Source organism: Nicotiana sylvestris, chromosome 7 (assembly GCF_000393655.2).
Source record: "Nicotiana sylvestris chromosome 7, ASM39365v2, whole genome shotgun sequence".
Lineage (NCBI taxonomy): Eukaryota > Viridiplantae > Streptophyta > Magnoliopsida > Solanales > Solanaceae > Nicotiana > Nicotiana sylvestris.
Window position 1 is genome coordinate 119723713 of NC_091063.1, and position 14850 is coordinate 119738562.

At 39.0% G+C, this 14850-nt stretch overlaps 1 protein-coding gene across 9 annotated transcripts; it reads right to left on the reverse strand.

The window, feature by feature from the left end:
* Window positions 1–1758: 1758 nt before the first annotated feature.
* Window positions 1759–14444, reverse strand: LOC104239556 (uncharacterized). Of its 9 annotated transcripts, none has more exons than XR_011401048.1 (9): window positions 14259–14444; window positions 13260–13580; window positions 12951–13166; window positions 10238–12875; window positions 9356–10128; window positions 9010–9194; window positions 8656–8932; window positions 3703–4785; window positions 1759–2217 (listed from the first exon to the last, which is right to left on the reverse strand). XR_011401048.1 is itself a non-coding variant. In XM_009794213.2 (7 exons), the coding sequence occupies exons 2-7, from the start codon at window positions 13464–13466 to the stop codon at window positions 8851–8853; spliced, it is 4101 nt and encodes a 1366-aa protein (XP_009792515.1). In that variant the 5' UTR covers window positions 13467–13580; window positions 14259–14444; the 3' UTR covers window positions 8431–8850. The 9 variants fall into 9 exon arrangements, 1 of the variants encoding a protein (XP_009792515.1); XR_011401053.1 differs by lacking the exons at window positions 1759–2217; window positions 3703–4785 and adding an exon at window positions 2758–3146 and having other exon boundaries at window positions 8656–8705; window positions 8771–8932; XR_011401050.1 differs by lacking the exon at window positions 1759–2217 and adding an exon at window positions 2758–3146 and having other exon boundaries at window positions 4693–4785.
* Window positions 14445–14850: the final 406 nt, after the last annotated feature.

The window sequence follows — 14850 nt, forward strand, 5'->3', positions numbered from 1 at the left end:
TCTTCTATCACAATAGGCTTCCTATTGGTTAGTACCTCCACCACTTTGGCCTGAACATTAATCTTAACACTTCTTGTGTAAAGTGGCTGAAGAAGATATCCAACATATCTTCTTTGAATGCCCTAATGCTAAACTCTTCTGATAGAATTTGTCAAATGTTTATACCAACTAGGCTTGCATTATGTTTCTCTCCTTCTCTCAGTCCTCCTAGATCTACACCTGGAATAAGTTAAAATAATATGGAGTTCAATAAAGATATCTTATGGAAGAATCTTTTCTCTTCCTGTTTTTTGGAATATTTGGCTAACTGAAAACAATAATTTGTTTGATAAGAAGAAGAATCCAATTTCTGCGAACCAAGCCATAAGTAAAGTTGTAGAATACTGCCATGTGGTAGGACACCATGGGGTAAGTGTTGAATCAATCATTATTCACTTGAAGTGAGAACCCCAGGCAGCATGGTTTTTTTAAACTTAATATAGATGGTGCTTCAACAACTAGTCCGGGAATAGAAGGGCTAGGTGGAGTCTTTAAAAATAATAGAGGGGATTGGGTAGTGGGTTACATTAAAGGCATTCCTCACACTACCAATACAATGGCAAAACTTCTTGCACTAATGCATGGCCTAAAGATTGCCCTTCTACAAAGAATGATCCTTTTAGAAATTATTATTGATTTATAGAAGTAACAAGGATGATCTTAGAGGACCACCTTCCTTATAACTCTATTGTTTGTGAATGCAGGTTATTGTTGGAGTAGCTGGGAAATCCAAAAATAAAGCATACTTATAGGGAGCAGAACCAAGTAGCGAACCTCTTCGGCAAGGAAGGAGCTAAAAAGCAGCTTTTTGAATGGCTTAAAATTTTGGTAGTTCCTCCGATGTTTGCAAATGATGCACTGTGTGCAGACATCCTAGGAACTATATTTACTAGGAAAATCAAAACTTGTGACAGTAAGTCTTTTGAACAATTACCCCATGTTAAAAGGGGAGAAATTCAAAAATAGCCAGATTTACAACTGATCGATCAAAAATAGCCCAGTTTCAAAAGTAATCGAAATTTAGCCACTTTTCATGTAAAGATAAATCTGAGCGAAAACATTGTTTAAAACCCGAAAAATACGTCAGCATATTATACTGGACTTCCAGCATAAGTATGCTTGAACTCCAGCATAAGTATGCTTGAACTCCAGCATATTATACTGGAGTTCCAGGATAAGTATGCTGGAACTCCAGCATAATATACTGGAGTTCCAGCAAGTATAATTGTCCAATATAATATACTGGAGTTTGGAGCACTGGTGCTCCAGTCTCTAGTATATTATATTGGAGTCAGCAAAGTATATCGGTCCAGCATAATATGCTGGAGTTCATACACAAGTGCACCGAACTCCAGTATATTATGTTGGACTGGTCTCTGTTGCAGCAAAATAATGGCTATTTTTCATTGACTTAGTAAACGCTAGCTATTTTTGAATGATCAGTCCGAAAACTGGCTATACCATGCTATTTTTACTGTTAAAAGAGAGCAAACTCTCATACTACATTGTAATTATACATAGTTTGTTTTATATAGAGAGAGAGATATGACTATTCAGTTTGACCAAAAAAAGTCAATTTACTTATCCATTTAAAGAAAAAATATTTAATTTTTATTGTTAAATTTATTTTAACATAAAAAAAATCTAAATATATAATTACACATGTGCAACCAAACATAACACAGAGTTATATTGTGCAACCAAACAAAACACATAGACTTACATAATAATTACATTATGACAAATGAATAAATGGATTACGAGGTATCCTTCCAAACATGCTATTACAGTGAAGACCCAAAGTTTCAACTCAGCTAACACTATGACGATTCACGATCAAACAACTGCAACTACTCAATGACCAAGGTCCATGAGACAAGCATCCAAACGAAGCAAACATACACACCACACCAAGTCAAATGCGGGATTTTACACTCTTGATCATCAACTTTGAACGATCTGTCACATCTTCATGTAGTGCACCAGATAAAAAGCATTCAATCATCTCGAACTTAGTCTTTCTAGCCATTACTTCCAATGATTAAAGCCACCCTTCGAGAGGAGCCATGTCGCTGGTTTATCATCCAACACTCCCTATATTGTATGAGAAAGATCATTTTGTACCTAGCGCGTTCTGGATCCACTTTCCTCAAAAGCTAAATTTGAATGCAACAACCACTACAGATCGTAAGAACCCATATATCATATCAATATCGGTACGACTATGTTCAAGAAATTCTAAAACCCTTTTTTCTTAAATTGCAAACGTCAGAACATGAATATGTATCCGAGTAGTATTATATTACCTATACTTAGGAACACTAAACATTTAACTCTACTCGTCTCAACATCTGACTGTTTAAATTTATTTCAACTCACAAATTAATAAAATATTAAATTCATCAAAATGATACTTACATAATCTCCAAAATATTAAAGAAAATCATAAACATAAACTATTTATTTGCTATGCACGGTCAAAAAGCTAATAGCTCAACATTGAGATAGTAAAGGTCAGCAATGGTAGTTATGCAATTGTGGGTGTGCTGTAATGCTGCACGTATATACTGTCAGTGGTTGTGAGTAGCAATGAAAGTTCTACCATAGAGGTTGGATGGAAGTAGTCATTACTCATTAGTAATGGAATCATATAAGATCACATTAACATGAATTTTTGAAGTGATCAATGTCTTAATAATTTCAAAACTTTGTATAACATTTATGAACGGAATATTTATAGTGATCAATGTCTTAGTAATTTCAAAACTCTGTACATCATTTATGAACCGGAATTCAGAAAAATGATTATAAAAGAAAAACATGCACTTAAGCGTGCTGAAATCTGAACAATCTAGATTCAAACCCCCATATGAGGAATCAAACGATGCCTTAACAACACCAGTGAATTCTAAACTCTAATCGCATCAACACGGACGCAAAGGATTTGGATACATGCATCTGCTACAAACTAGTTCTTGGCGTCCATAGAACCTAGATGATGTGCAACTATTATAAAATACACCTAAGCAATTTGTAATTTATTTTCATCGGAAGCTAGTTATTATAGTAATATAATATCATTGGCAATCCATGGAGTTTGAATCTTCCTGCGGTCAAAGGACACTGATATCAGGTAATCAATTTGAGTCAAATTTAAAATGGAACAACGAAAGTGAACCTTAATTTAAACATCTCTTTAATTTATAGTCAACTACATCATGTGACCAAGGATAGATGGATCTCATATATTTCCTATAATCATACCTGCAATGAACCAGAAACCTATAAGAAAAGGCAAGTCTTATTTCAACTCCATATCATCGCAAAAACATCTCTACAGCTTTGAGAACATATCCTGGGACCGCCAAATTTTCATGAAGGAACCAACCAAAATCCTAACTTCATACCAGAAGTTGTGTTCCGAGTATTCCCTTTTCTTTAAATGTTATTATTATTAAGTCAATCTAACCACGCATGAGAATAAGTAGCTCTACTCTATCATCTAAAATGCTCCGCGACAATAGTGAACAAGGGTAAAAACTAGATACCGCAGTGGAAACTGGTTGGACAGTGGGGAATTACACCTAAAGAAACAGTAGCTAATGGCTAATTGACATGCTTGTTACTCTTACAGTATCACAGATTAGAATAAACACATCATACCAGTAGCTACAAGCCCTAGCACCAGCAGCCTCTGAAAAGCAACATACTACATAGCAAAAGCTCAAAAATGCCTGGTCACATTTAGAGTGCCGCACCGAGTGGATTTTTTGTGAAGCAAGCATCAATTTTTGTTGCTTAGAATTATGCCATAAATATGCCTGTTATAACGTTGATGAGACACAACCAATCAAGATTTCTCTTAAAATATCATGTTGCTATTGAAAAGACAAATGTTGCATGCAAAGGGGCACTTGTTGAATTCACAACTAATGGGATTACGTTTGTACCTAAAAGAATCTAAACACTTACTAAGCAACGGCCAATATTCAACCAATTATGCCTACACTAGTCATAATAGGATAATCACCGAATCATAATTTTTTTTTATTTTTTATTTTAAAAAGAACCTACAAACCCCACCCTCAGAGAGGGTGGACACTGAGAAATGTCAGCTTCCACATAGAAGCTCCCACATGCACAATGCATGAGACAAAAACACTAAGGCACCCTTGAGTGTAGCAGCTAATACCTAAACTCCAAAATAGAGCACAGCTAAAAATACTTCCAAATAATTACTCAACTACTCCCTCCGGTTCACAATAAGTGACCAGTTTACTTTTTCATTTTGGTTCAAAATAAGTATCCAGTTAGGTAATCAAGAAAAAATTCAATTTGTTCACTCTTTTACCCTTATGTGCATATCCCTAAAAAAAATCGCACTCCTCACTCTATGTGACCAATATTTAATAAGGGTAGTTTAGTCATACTAGGTATTTTTGTATAGAATTTAGCATTTTCTTAATGGGCGTGCTAAAAGGAAACTGGTCACTTATTGTGAACCGGAGGGAGTACAAGAGAATTTATTAAACAGCTGTCTAAGAATGTTAAAGGAGGCTAAAGAAAAGAATATGATCCAGCAGATTACCAATTCAACCAACAAAACACTACATATGCTGATAAACAAGTTTTATACATCTAGCATTTCCTTACCACCGAAAAAGTTGCAGGTAAACTGTTCTGCTGAAGAGTCAACCTTTTATCTCTTCTGCCTCGCCCAAAAAAGACAGGTTGAATGGAAAAGATCTATTGTAGAAATTTCAATCAAAAGAAAATTAACTTCAAAATGTAGCCCCGAAGAGAAAGATAAACTTTTGAAATAATAAGAAACTATTTCCCACATTTGCGACAACGGATTAACCAGTGAAACAGCAGAGCAGTGCTTTAACTTGCAAAGAAGAAATAAACAGAGAACCTAGTAGAAAAGAGGTTATGAAAAGAGGAACATAAACTAGGGAGGCTCCAAATAGAGTCCCACTTTATAGCCTGTTTGGCCAAGCTTCTCCAAGCCAAAAGCACTTTTTTTTTCCAAAGTTGAAGTGCTTGCCAAGTTTTTAGAGGGTAAAAAAGTGCTTTTGAGTAGCAGAAAAAAATAGCTTCCCTCCAAAAGCACTTATTTGAAAAGCACTTTTGAGAAAAATACACTTAAAAGCAGTTTTTAAAAACGTGGCCAAACACTAATTGCTGCTCATAAGTGTTTTTCAAATAAGTTTGCCAAACACAAACTGCTTCTCACCAAAAGTACTTTTGAAAAAAGCACTTTTGAGAAAAAGCACTTCTCAAAATAAGCTGATTTTTGCAGCCTGGCCAAACAGGCTATAACTAAATTTCATACTATTGCTACTAACTTTTGTTCGAATCACCAAAGGGTAACATTTTGTTGGCAAACATAATCACATTGTTATTATTTCTTTAGGACTAAACTGCATATGTCACATCACCAGTCTCAGGAAAGGAGAGAGCGAAATAAGCAACCTAGATTGACGATTAAGCTAGCAAAATAGGCAGACCAGCTTAAAAGACCAAGGCAAGAATTACAAGATGGATGGATTAAGAATCATGAAAACCAGGATGCGTCCCCGAGACATGAAAGAACATAACAAAATAAAAAACTGCTGGGAAGTTCTAAAGAGATAACACACACAAAAAAAAAAAGCCTTTGTAAAGTAAATAAATAGGTGCTATGTGTCACGATCAATAAGAGAAGCTTCTCCCTACCACAACTCAAATTTTACGGACTAAGCATTTATTTAAGAACAAGTTTTAACTATCTACTTAAAACTGATCCCCTTCTAACAAAATTTCATTTTCATGTCATCTGAACTTGGTGGATTTTAGTCTAGAGCATAAACGTGTCTTTTCATAGTTTTTCTGGTTGGCCACTAAATCATCATTAGAACATTGTGCGTTGGTCTATGTTGCGCGGACTCTCCAAAATAGGCGTTGTTCTAATATGCACATAAGGCATTATCCGGCCACATTTTTGAAGAGTCCGACCAACATAGGCGTTGGTGACAACTTCGACACCACATTATCCTAATCACCTAAACAAAGAAGATCCAGGACAACATTTACCCACTCTTGAGTCTTGAACTACAACTACCCCTTGATCAAAGCTCAAAATTGAAGTATAAACTTAAAACAAAGATAACTATGGTGGAGTCCAATTCTTAACTTACCGTAATCTTTTTATCTAAATAGGTAAACTAGAAAACTCAATTTCTAGGAAAATATTAACTCAGAAGAACATCAAAGACTACAACCATAACATCAGAAAAGAGGAAGAAACTGCATAAAAATCTTCCATCAAGCCCCCTCCCCTCAATCAAGAAAAAGAGCAATCCGATATCGACAGTCTGTTAACCGATGGCCACCAGCTGTAACTCTACATGATATAATACAGTTGTACCAATCTACCAATCTAATGGATGCTACAGTACAGTAATTTAACAGCTTAGACATAGACCTGTCATATATGGAACAGACACCATACAACATGCACACAAGACAGTGCTTACTGAACTTCAATGTTAAGACCGGGAAAGCATCTTCAAGCAATGAAAGAACGCCTTACCAACTAGTACGCCTCAATCCCAAGCTAGCTGGGATTGGGTATTAGGACTGTCATATGATTTCATTCCATTTAAACCCGTTTCATTCCAGTGTTCAATAATTTAGACTCCAGCCAATAGAAGTACATGTTCTAAAAACTAAGATGGTAAATTGTAAAAAAGGGAGTTCCTACTTTTATCTTTCTGCTTTGATGAGTGGAGGTATAATTTTATCTCCGGTTGCTAAGTGCACAATACATTCATGGATCACATCTTCTGCCGTTGTGTATCTGCTTTTTTTTGTTTGGATAAGTGTGTGCATCGCTGCTTTATGTAGTCACTGCAACCTAAGGTGGCATAAGAACCCCTCTTAAGCGTAGTGGATATTCAGCTCACCAAAAAAGTAAACTGGATTTCCAATCTATGCCCAGCAAACTGCACTGTCAGGGCCAAATCTGACCTTCACAAACTGTTTTTTTTTTCCTTCTTATTTTTCCAAAAATCCATCATCTAATAGATTGTAAAGTTTTGGTTAGGAAGCAGATAGCAGGACTACTTCTATACCATTCTTTGTGGAGAAGTGTTCTTCTATGGTATGATTTCAAGGTTATTATTTAAGGATCAGTCTTCATTATCCCATAATGATCCAGGACAACATTTACCCACTCTTGAGTTTTGAACTACAACTGCCCCTTGGTCAAAGCTCAAAATTGAAGTATAAACTTAAAACAAAGATAACTATGGTGGAGTCCAATTCTTAACTTACCGTAATCTTTTTATCTAAATAGGTAAACTAGATAACTCAATTTCTAGGAAAATATTAACTCAGAAGAACATCAAAGTCTACACCCATAACATCAAAAAAGAGGAAGAAACTGCATAAAAATCTTCCATACAAGCCCCCTCCCCTCAATCAAGAAAAAGAGCAATCCGATATCGACAGTCTGTTAACCGATGGCCACCAGCTGTAACTCTACACGATATAATACAGTTGTACCAATCTACCAATCTAATGGATGCTACAGTACAGTAATTTAACAGCTTAGACATAGACCTGTCATATATGCAACAGACACCATACAACATGCACACAAGACAGTGCTTACTGAACTTCAATGTTAAGACCGGGAAAGCATCTTCAAGCAATGAAAGAATGCCTTACCAACTAGTACGCCTCAATCCCAAGTTAGCTGGGATCGGGTATTAGGACTGTCATATGATTTCATTCCATTTAAACCCGTTTCATTCCAGTGTTCAATAATTTAGACTCTAGCCAATAGAAGTACATGTTCTAAAAACTAAGATGGTAAATTGTAAAAAAGGGAGTTCCTACTTTTATCTTTCTGCTTTGATGAGTGGAGGTATAATTTTATCTCCGGTTGCTAACTGCACAATACATTCATGGATCACATCTTCTGCCTTTGTGTATCTGCTTTTTTTTGTTTGGATAAGTATGTGCATCGCTGCTTTATGTAGTCACTGCAACCCAAGGTGGCATAAGAACCCCTCTTAAGCGTAGTGGATATTCAGCTCACCAAAAAAGTAAACTGGATTTCCAATCTATGCCCAGCAAACTGCACTGTCGGGGCCAAATCTGACCTTCACAAGCTGTTTTTTTTTCCTTCTTATTTTTCCAAAACCCATCATCTAATAGATTGTAAAGTTTTGGTTAGGAAGCAGATAGCAGGACTACTTCTATACCATTCTTTGTGGAGAAGTGTTCTTCTATGGTATGATTTCAAGGTTATTATTTAAGGATCAGTCTTCATTATCCCATATCCAAAGAAGCACCACAACTAGTTATTATGTCTTGCCCGAAGCATGAAGGAGCATGAGAAGATAAAGGTAATTCTAGAGCATACATTTTATAGAAACTCTCATATGTACTGAACAGCTGAACCTAATGCATAGCAACGTTTAATTCGCAGGAAATATTTCCCTAAACTAGATTGCATAAGCAAGAAAGTGCATTAACATAGCTACAAATCCACTAGGACTAAGTTGACATAAATCGTCCTGATATGGGAAAAGTAAAATTTCAAAACCATAGGCAAAACAACTTAACTGCCACAGAAACTTCCAATCCAAAACCATCTCCAACAACAGGGCAGCAACCTGAAATGACAAAGCTAGGATAAAAACCCCCCAGAAAAGGAAGAAAGACAGTAATTAGCACCTACATTGCAATGCAAACGCCCGATTGAGAGCTTAGTAACAACCATCAACCACTGCCTTCCACTTCCTGTTTACCATCCCAGGCTCATGCTTTTCTACCACGTCCCTCGAACACTGCCTTTCTAGGCTTGCCTTTCTCTTCAACTGCAGCACGATCACTAAAAGTCCTACAAAATGGTAGCAGATGGAATAACAATCTACGCGGTGGAATTTGCCGGTGTTACAAAATCTACAGAACACTCACTTCTGTTTTTTTCGGTTTTGCTCCTTGATAGTCCTGACCATATCCATAGCCATATCCTGGTGCTCTCTTGTCTGTGAATGCATATCTAGGCCCTCAACAGTTTCACAATCAACCTTGCAAATGCGGCACCAGCCCATGCTCACGGGCTTCCTCTTTCTTGGTCTATCAAAGGAATCCATATCACCCTGAGAAGTTGTAGTTAAAAAAATTAATACGACACTACTCACTTCATGCACATAATGACCATCACAAGATTGCCAGGCTATAAAGCTCAATTTTCAAGAAATAATATACTAATGGAAGGAAAAGAACAAGAAAATTACAGGATTCATAATGTAACACTTACCGCATAAAGTCCATCGTTTGGAAATCCCGGGACAGGATACCTGCTCCTAAATCCCGGCTCCCCAAATCGTTGTATACCAGGTTTGTTGCGTCCAACTGGTTCACCAAAACCAGGAAAATCACCAGGCCCTGAAAACTCCCCCCTATAAGCACGGCCAGCAAAGGTACCAAAGCCAGCAGGTTCAGCAAAACGCAAATGACTTGGTAATTTCTGAGGATCCAAAGGCTCAAGATGATGCAAATGATTCGGAGCATCTTTTCCAAACATATCACCACTATGGACATGGTTGTAAGGACGAATAAAGGTAGTATGCTCGGTACCTCTCACGTCCCCAAGACCATCAACCTCGAGTCCATGTGAGCGGCCAGGCAAAGGTTGGAACCTACCATCAGAGAATAAACCACCAGCTACATTGGAAAGAAAATTTAAAGGTTTAGGCCCTTCAATAAATTGGGGGGGCTCTCTGCCACCAATATCTTCAAAACCTGAGTGACTTCGAAATCCGCGCGGTGGAATGTTAAAGACCTCCCCATCAGGATTTCGGGCAGACAAATAACCCATATGATGCACACCAAACCCAGGTCCTGCCCTTTTTCTATCATCATCATGAAGACCAAGTGGTGCTTCTCTTTCTCCACTGTCTTTGAAATGCATCGAACCAGGAGGATGATATGGTGGCAATAATCTGTTAGGTGGAACCCCAGCACTGACCTCCAATTTTGATCCAGAATCATACACTAATCCGCGAGGTGGCTTGTCAAGTGGCCGTGATGCTGCATGAACAAGTTCATTATTTAATGTAATCATTTAGGAAACTGATTATTTTTCTTCCGATAAATATAAATGATTATGGAAATTTTTGAATATCAAATTCCAACTCACCTTGATCGTGAGGCATTGGTAAAGGACTTAAATGCTCTCCCATAGGTGCCTTCAACCTTTTATTCCTAGCTGATTCCATACTTCTAGATTGGCCAAATGGAACCTTTTCAAAAGACCCTGGCGGAAACGGGCTTGGTTGATTTCCATCAAAACGATTACTTTGATTTTGAAACATTTCAGATTCTGCTGGATTAACTGAGTGTTGTGTTCCACTGGGAATTTCAGGACCACTTAATGGTGCTCTTCCCATTCCCGTTATCCCCTCTCGGTAATCACCTGCTGGAGGAAAATGACCAGGCCCTCTACCAAAGGGTGTTGTAGAACCTGGACCAGATATAGCACCAACGGAGGCATTACTAGGCTGCTTCAGGAATTGTGGATGATGATCACGAGAATTCAATGGCTGACAAGACTGGGACACATCCCCGGAAGACATCATTGCAGTGGGGGGATATCTGGGAACTTGGCCATGAGGAGCACAGCCTGGAGGTGGCATTGGTGGTATTATCATAGGACCAAAAGGCCTTTGTTGAGAAGATGGTCCAGAGTTTGGTGGTGGCATCTCATGCCCATACTGCTGAAAACCCCCTCTGTCAACGGCAACGTCATGTGAATTTCTTCCAGGGTTCAGATTCTTAATTGAACCATCAGCAGCATCAGATGATGCATGGTTTGCCAAAGACTTGTCCAGTTCTTTTGGAGCATCATCATAGGCATCTTTCTCTGATTTAACTGTTACATCAGCTGATTTGTTAGCAGATCTAGGCTCCAAAGAATTCTCATTCCCCTCTTCCTTAACAGTTCTTTTGTCCATAAGCTCGTCCGAATCACCCTTAAGAGCATGTATATCACTGCTGGCCCTCTGTCTATACTCATCAACAGTTTTCTTAAGCTTCTGTTGTTCATCGTTTAAGTCAGCTTCAAATCTTGGGGCCATTGCATCAGTTGATTTGGCTGCAGAGGAAATTAGTTCATTTTGAGCATTATCCTGGAAAGGAACTCCCACTTCTGGCCTTCCAGTTTTGTCAGGTAACTGATCGCCATGGCTTTCTAGGGCTGAACGTTTCTTCTGATCCATAGACTCAAGCTCATTGCTCATGTGGTTCCCATAACTTGGATTCAGTTGTGGTTGGCTTAAAGCAGGCTGGACAGATCTGACCTGGGGTGCAGTATTATACCCACCATGGGCCTGAGAAATTGCCTGGACATGATTTTGCATCCCAGGTCTTCCTATATATGTTTGAGATTGTTGAAGCTGTGGGGGAGGTGGTAAGGAAACATTTTGATGTGGTTGGATATATGTGTGTGTATTCTGAGGCACCACACTAGGAAGACCTTGCGGGCGAAACTGAGACTGCAAAGGCTGCTGGTGAGTAAGATGACCCTGTTGGTGTGACTGACTCTGCAATGGACCAGGAAATGCCTGCTGTTGACTGTATTGCTGAGACATTGGTTGTTGATTAGGCTGAACAGGATGTTGCTGAATTAAATGCCCTGCATGTGGAGCAGGATAAAGTTGAGACTGTGCAGGAGTTTGACCTTGAGAAGGTACCAAGCCCCATTGCTGATTGGTGCGCAAAGGAGGTTGTTGAGGAACCTGACTATGAGTTTGAACGGGAGGAATAGGCCCACTAGTAGGATGTGGACGTATTGGAGTTTGCTGTGTAAACCCTATAGGCATTTGCTGCATGGGCTGGGGTTGCGGATAGGAATTGTACCCTGAAACTGCATTGGCTGTTGAATGGAGGGTCTGAGTCTGTCCATGAGCAGGTTGGCCAGCCTGAGGGGGGCGCAATTGGCCATGAGATTGTTGATGATGTTGAACATTTATCTGCGGTTGAAGTTGTGAATGAGGTTGATGCACAAACGGCTGCGGTTGGGCTTGAGAAGACTGGGGAGGGTGAACCTGGGCAGGATGCTGCTGATACTGTGGCACCTGCACATGCTGTTGTGAATGAGGTTGCATCGGATAGGGCTGAGGATATGGCGGAGGCTGAGTAGGTGGCTGAGCATGAGAAGCTGGAAGTATTTGTGATGGAATTTGGGTATGAGACTGCCCAGTAGGTGGAAGCTGCTGCTGTGGGTTGACTTGAACCTGGTTTTGATGTTGCTGAGCCACAGCTTGAACCTGTGGTTGAGTTGGCCCTTTAGGTAGAGCTTGCATTTGAGGTTGAGGTAGAGGATTCAATGGTTGTGGCTGGGGCTGGGATTGAGGCTGTGCTGGGATTGGGGTCTGGGGTTGTGCTGGTGGCTGCATGTAAATTGGAGGTTGTTGCTGATATTGTTGGACGGATTGTTGCTGATAGGGATAGTATTGTTGATAAGCTTGCTGTTGATAAGGATCATATCCAGCGTATTGCTGAAAATACTGTTGATATTGTTGCTGATACCACTGATCTGAAGTAGGCACACCAGCTGAAGCTGTAACAGGAGCCTGAGAGCTGGCACTTGTCTGCTGATTAGGATCTTGTCCATGAAGCAGGGAAGCAGTAGTGCTTTGAGGATTTGGTGTTTGAGAAGCTGGAGTTCCTGACTGAGTTGTAGTTTGATTCGAGTCATCACCAGCAGCAGTGGTGGCTGCTCCAGAGCTAGGATTATCTTGGGCACCATTAGTTGCCTGTTGTGCAGGATACACCCCCTGGATAGAAGATATACTAAGAAATCATTCCTTATAGGAAAAGATGAGCAGTACATATGCATGAAAAGCACTCACAGGACAACTCTGAGCATGTTCATGCACTTGTCGATGCACAATCTGGACTCCACATCTATTGCATATAACTGGAGAATTCCCAAAGGAACAGCCAGAACAATGGGAAGTGCATTCAGACAAGGGACCTTCCCATGTGCATCCACTTCTGTGATAGAGACAACGCACTTTAACTTTGCCTATGCTTTCAGCAAGTATCTTGTCCGACTCAATAAGGGGCTGCAAGAAAAGATAAAATGCAACACATTTGAAATACCACGAGTAGAAAAACCATCAGCAATTATCTAAAAGTACAATGTACAGGGAGCCCACTTTAGAGTCTGCTTCAGTCACCAAGTATCCATCATAGGGACAGGCCCGGCTCCCATTGGCAACATGGGCCAGACAAGGTTTGCAGTAGAGATGAGTGCACTGTGATTGGAGGGCTTCATTAGGGAAGACAAGAGTGCGACAAACAGGACAGAAATACTCCCCAGGATAGGTATGGATGTCAACTATGCATTCAATATCAAAACCCATATCAAATCAGGAGTACAAAGTCAGTTCCCACAACGCATCCAATGTATTTATGGTTGCCTCCTCTGGTAGATGAAAGTTGCTCCCTAGGTGCAAACTCCAAAGCTCGTCAAATAACTACACAATTAAAAACATGTCAATGAATGAAACACATATTCGGATAATAAATGAAGGCAAGAAAATTAACAAGTCAAAGCTAAAAACTTAAAAAGCCACAGATCCACCAGCAATTAACTCCCATGCGTTACCACTTGTATATGCTGAATGTATATATGTGTGTGTGTATATATATACACATATATATATACACACACACACAAAAATAAGCACAGGCAAAGAAAATTTCAGTGATGCCAATTCCGTAAACCCTGAGAGCTTGTTCTTAATTTAACTTCATTCTTAATCTATCCTACTACAAGAAATTACAAGCCTCGACTCTTTTGAATTGGAAAAAATGCACCCAGTAACAGAAACACAAAAGTTAAGAAATAGACAATGAATCATTTTCTGCAAGGAAAAAATGAGATTAGTAGAGTTTAGAAAGAAGGTATCATAACCTAATCAAATTTCATATCTTAAAAAAACACTTTAATATCAGGAGCATGATTAGACGGATTTCAATTCTAAGAAGTATTCACAGACCAAAAATCACTAAACAATAAAAAGGACAAAAACACCACTCACGAACATTCACCAGATATGAAATGAAAATCCCAAAAAATTCACTCCGATACACATAAATAAAGTAACATATATATAGATATAAAAGAAAAGGACGGAAGGGAGATTGCACGCCTTGTGTAGGTCAAAATGAATGCCCAAACTCCAAACCAGTGCTGAAAATCCTAGGGTTTATCTCAATCAATCAAGCCAATAAAGTGCAGCAAGTGAATTGAAGAGAAAATGGGCGCGTGTGGTGTGGCTAATGAGGAGGAGGAGGAGCAGGCTGAATATCAAAATGGCTGAACCTAGCGAAGCGGTGATTTTTTATATATATAACAAATTACAAATTACAAATTACAAATATTATAAGGAGAAAATAGGCGTCCTCGTTTCGGTTCTTTGTGAACAGACAAATAACGGCGTTAGGGGTGGGTTTAACCCTAAATCATAACGCCACCTTAGTGTGAGGCACGTGCGGTACTTGACAACTCGCTCACGAACTTGCACAAATTGTTCACGTTCTTACTATGTCAAGTCATCCTTACTACACTCAAGATCGCTAAGAGAATGGAAGGAAGAACATAAGAGAATTATTAGAGAAAGTTTTGTATTAGAGATAACTTGAATTGTTTGCTTGATGAATTACAAATGAATGACCCCTTTTATATACTAGTCTCCTAGGGGCTAGTGTCTAAATATTAATTATTACACAAGTCCTTGATAT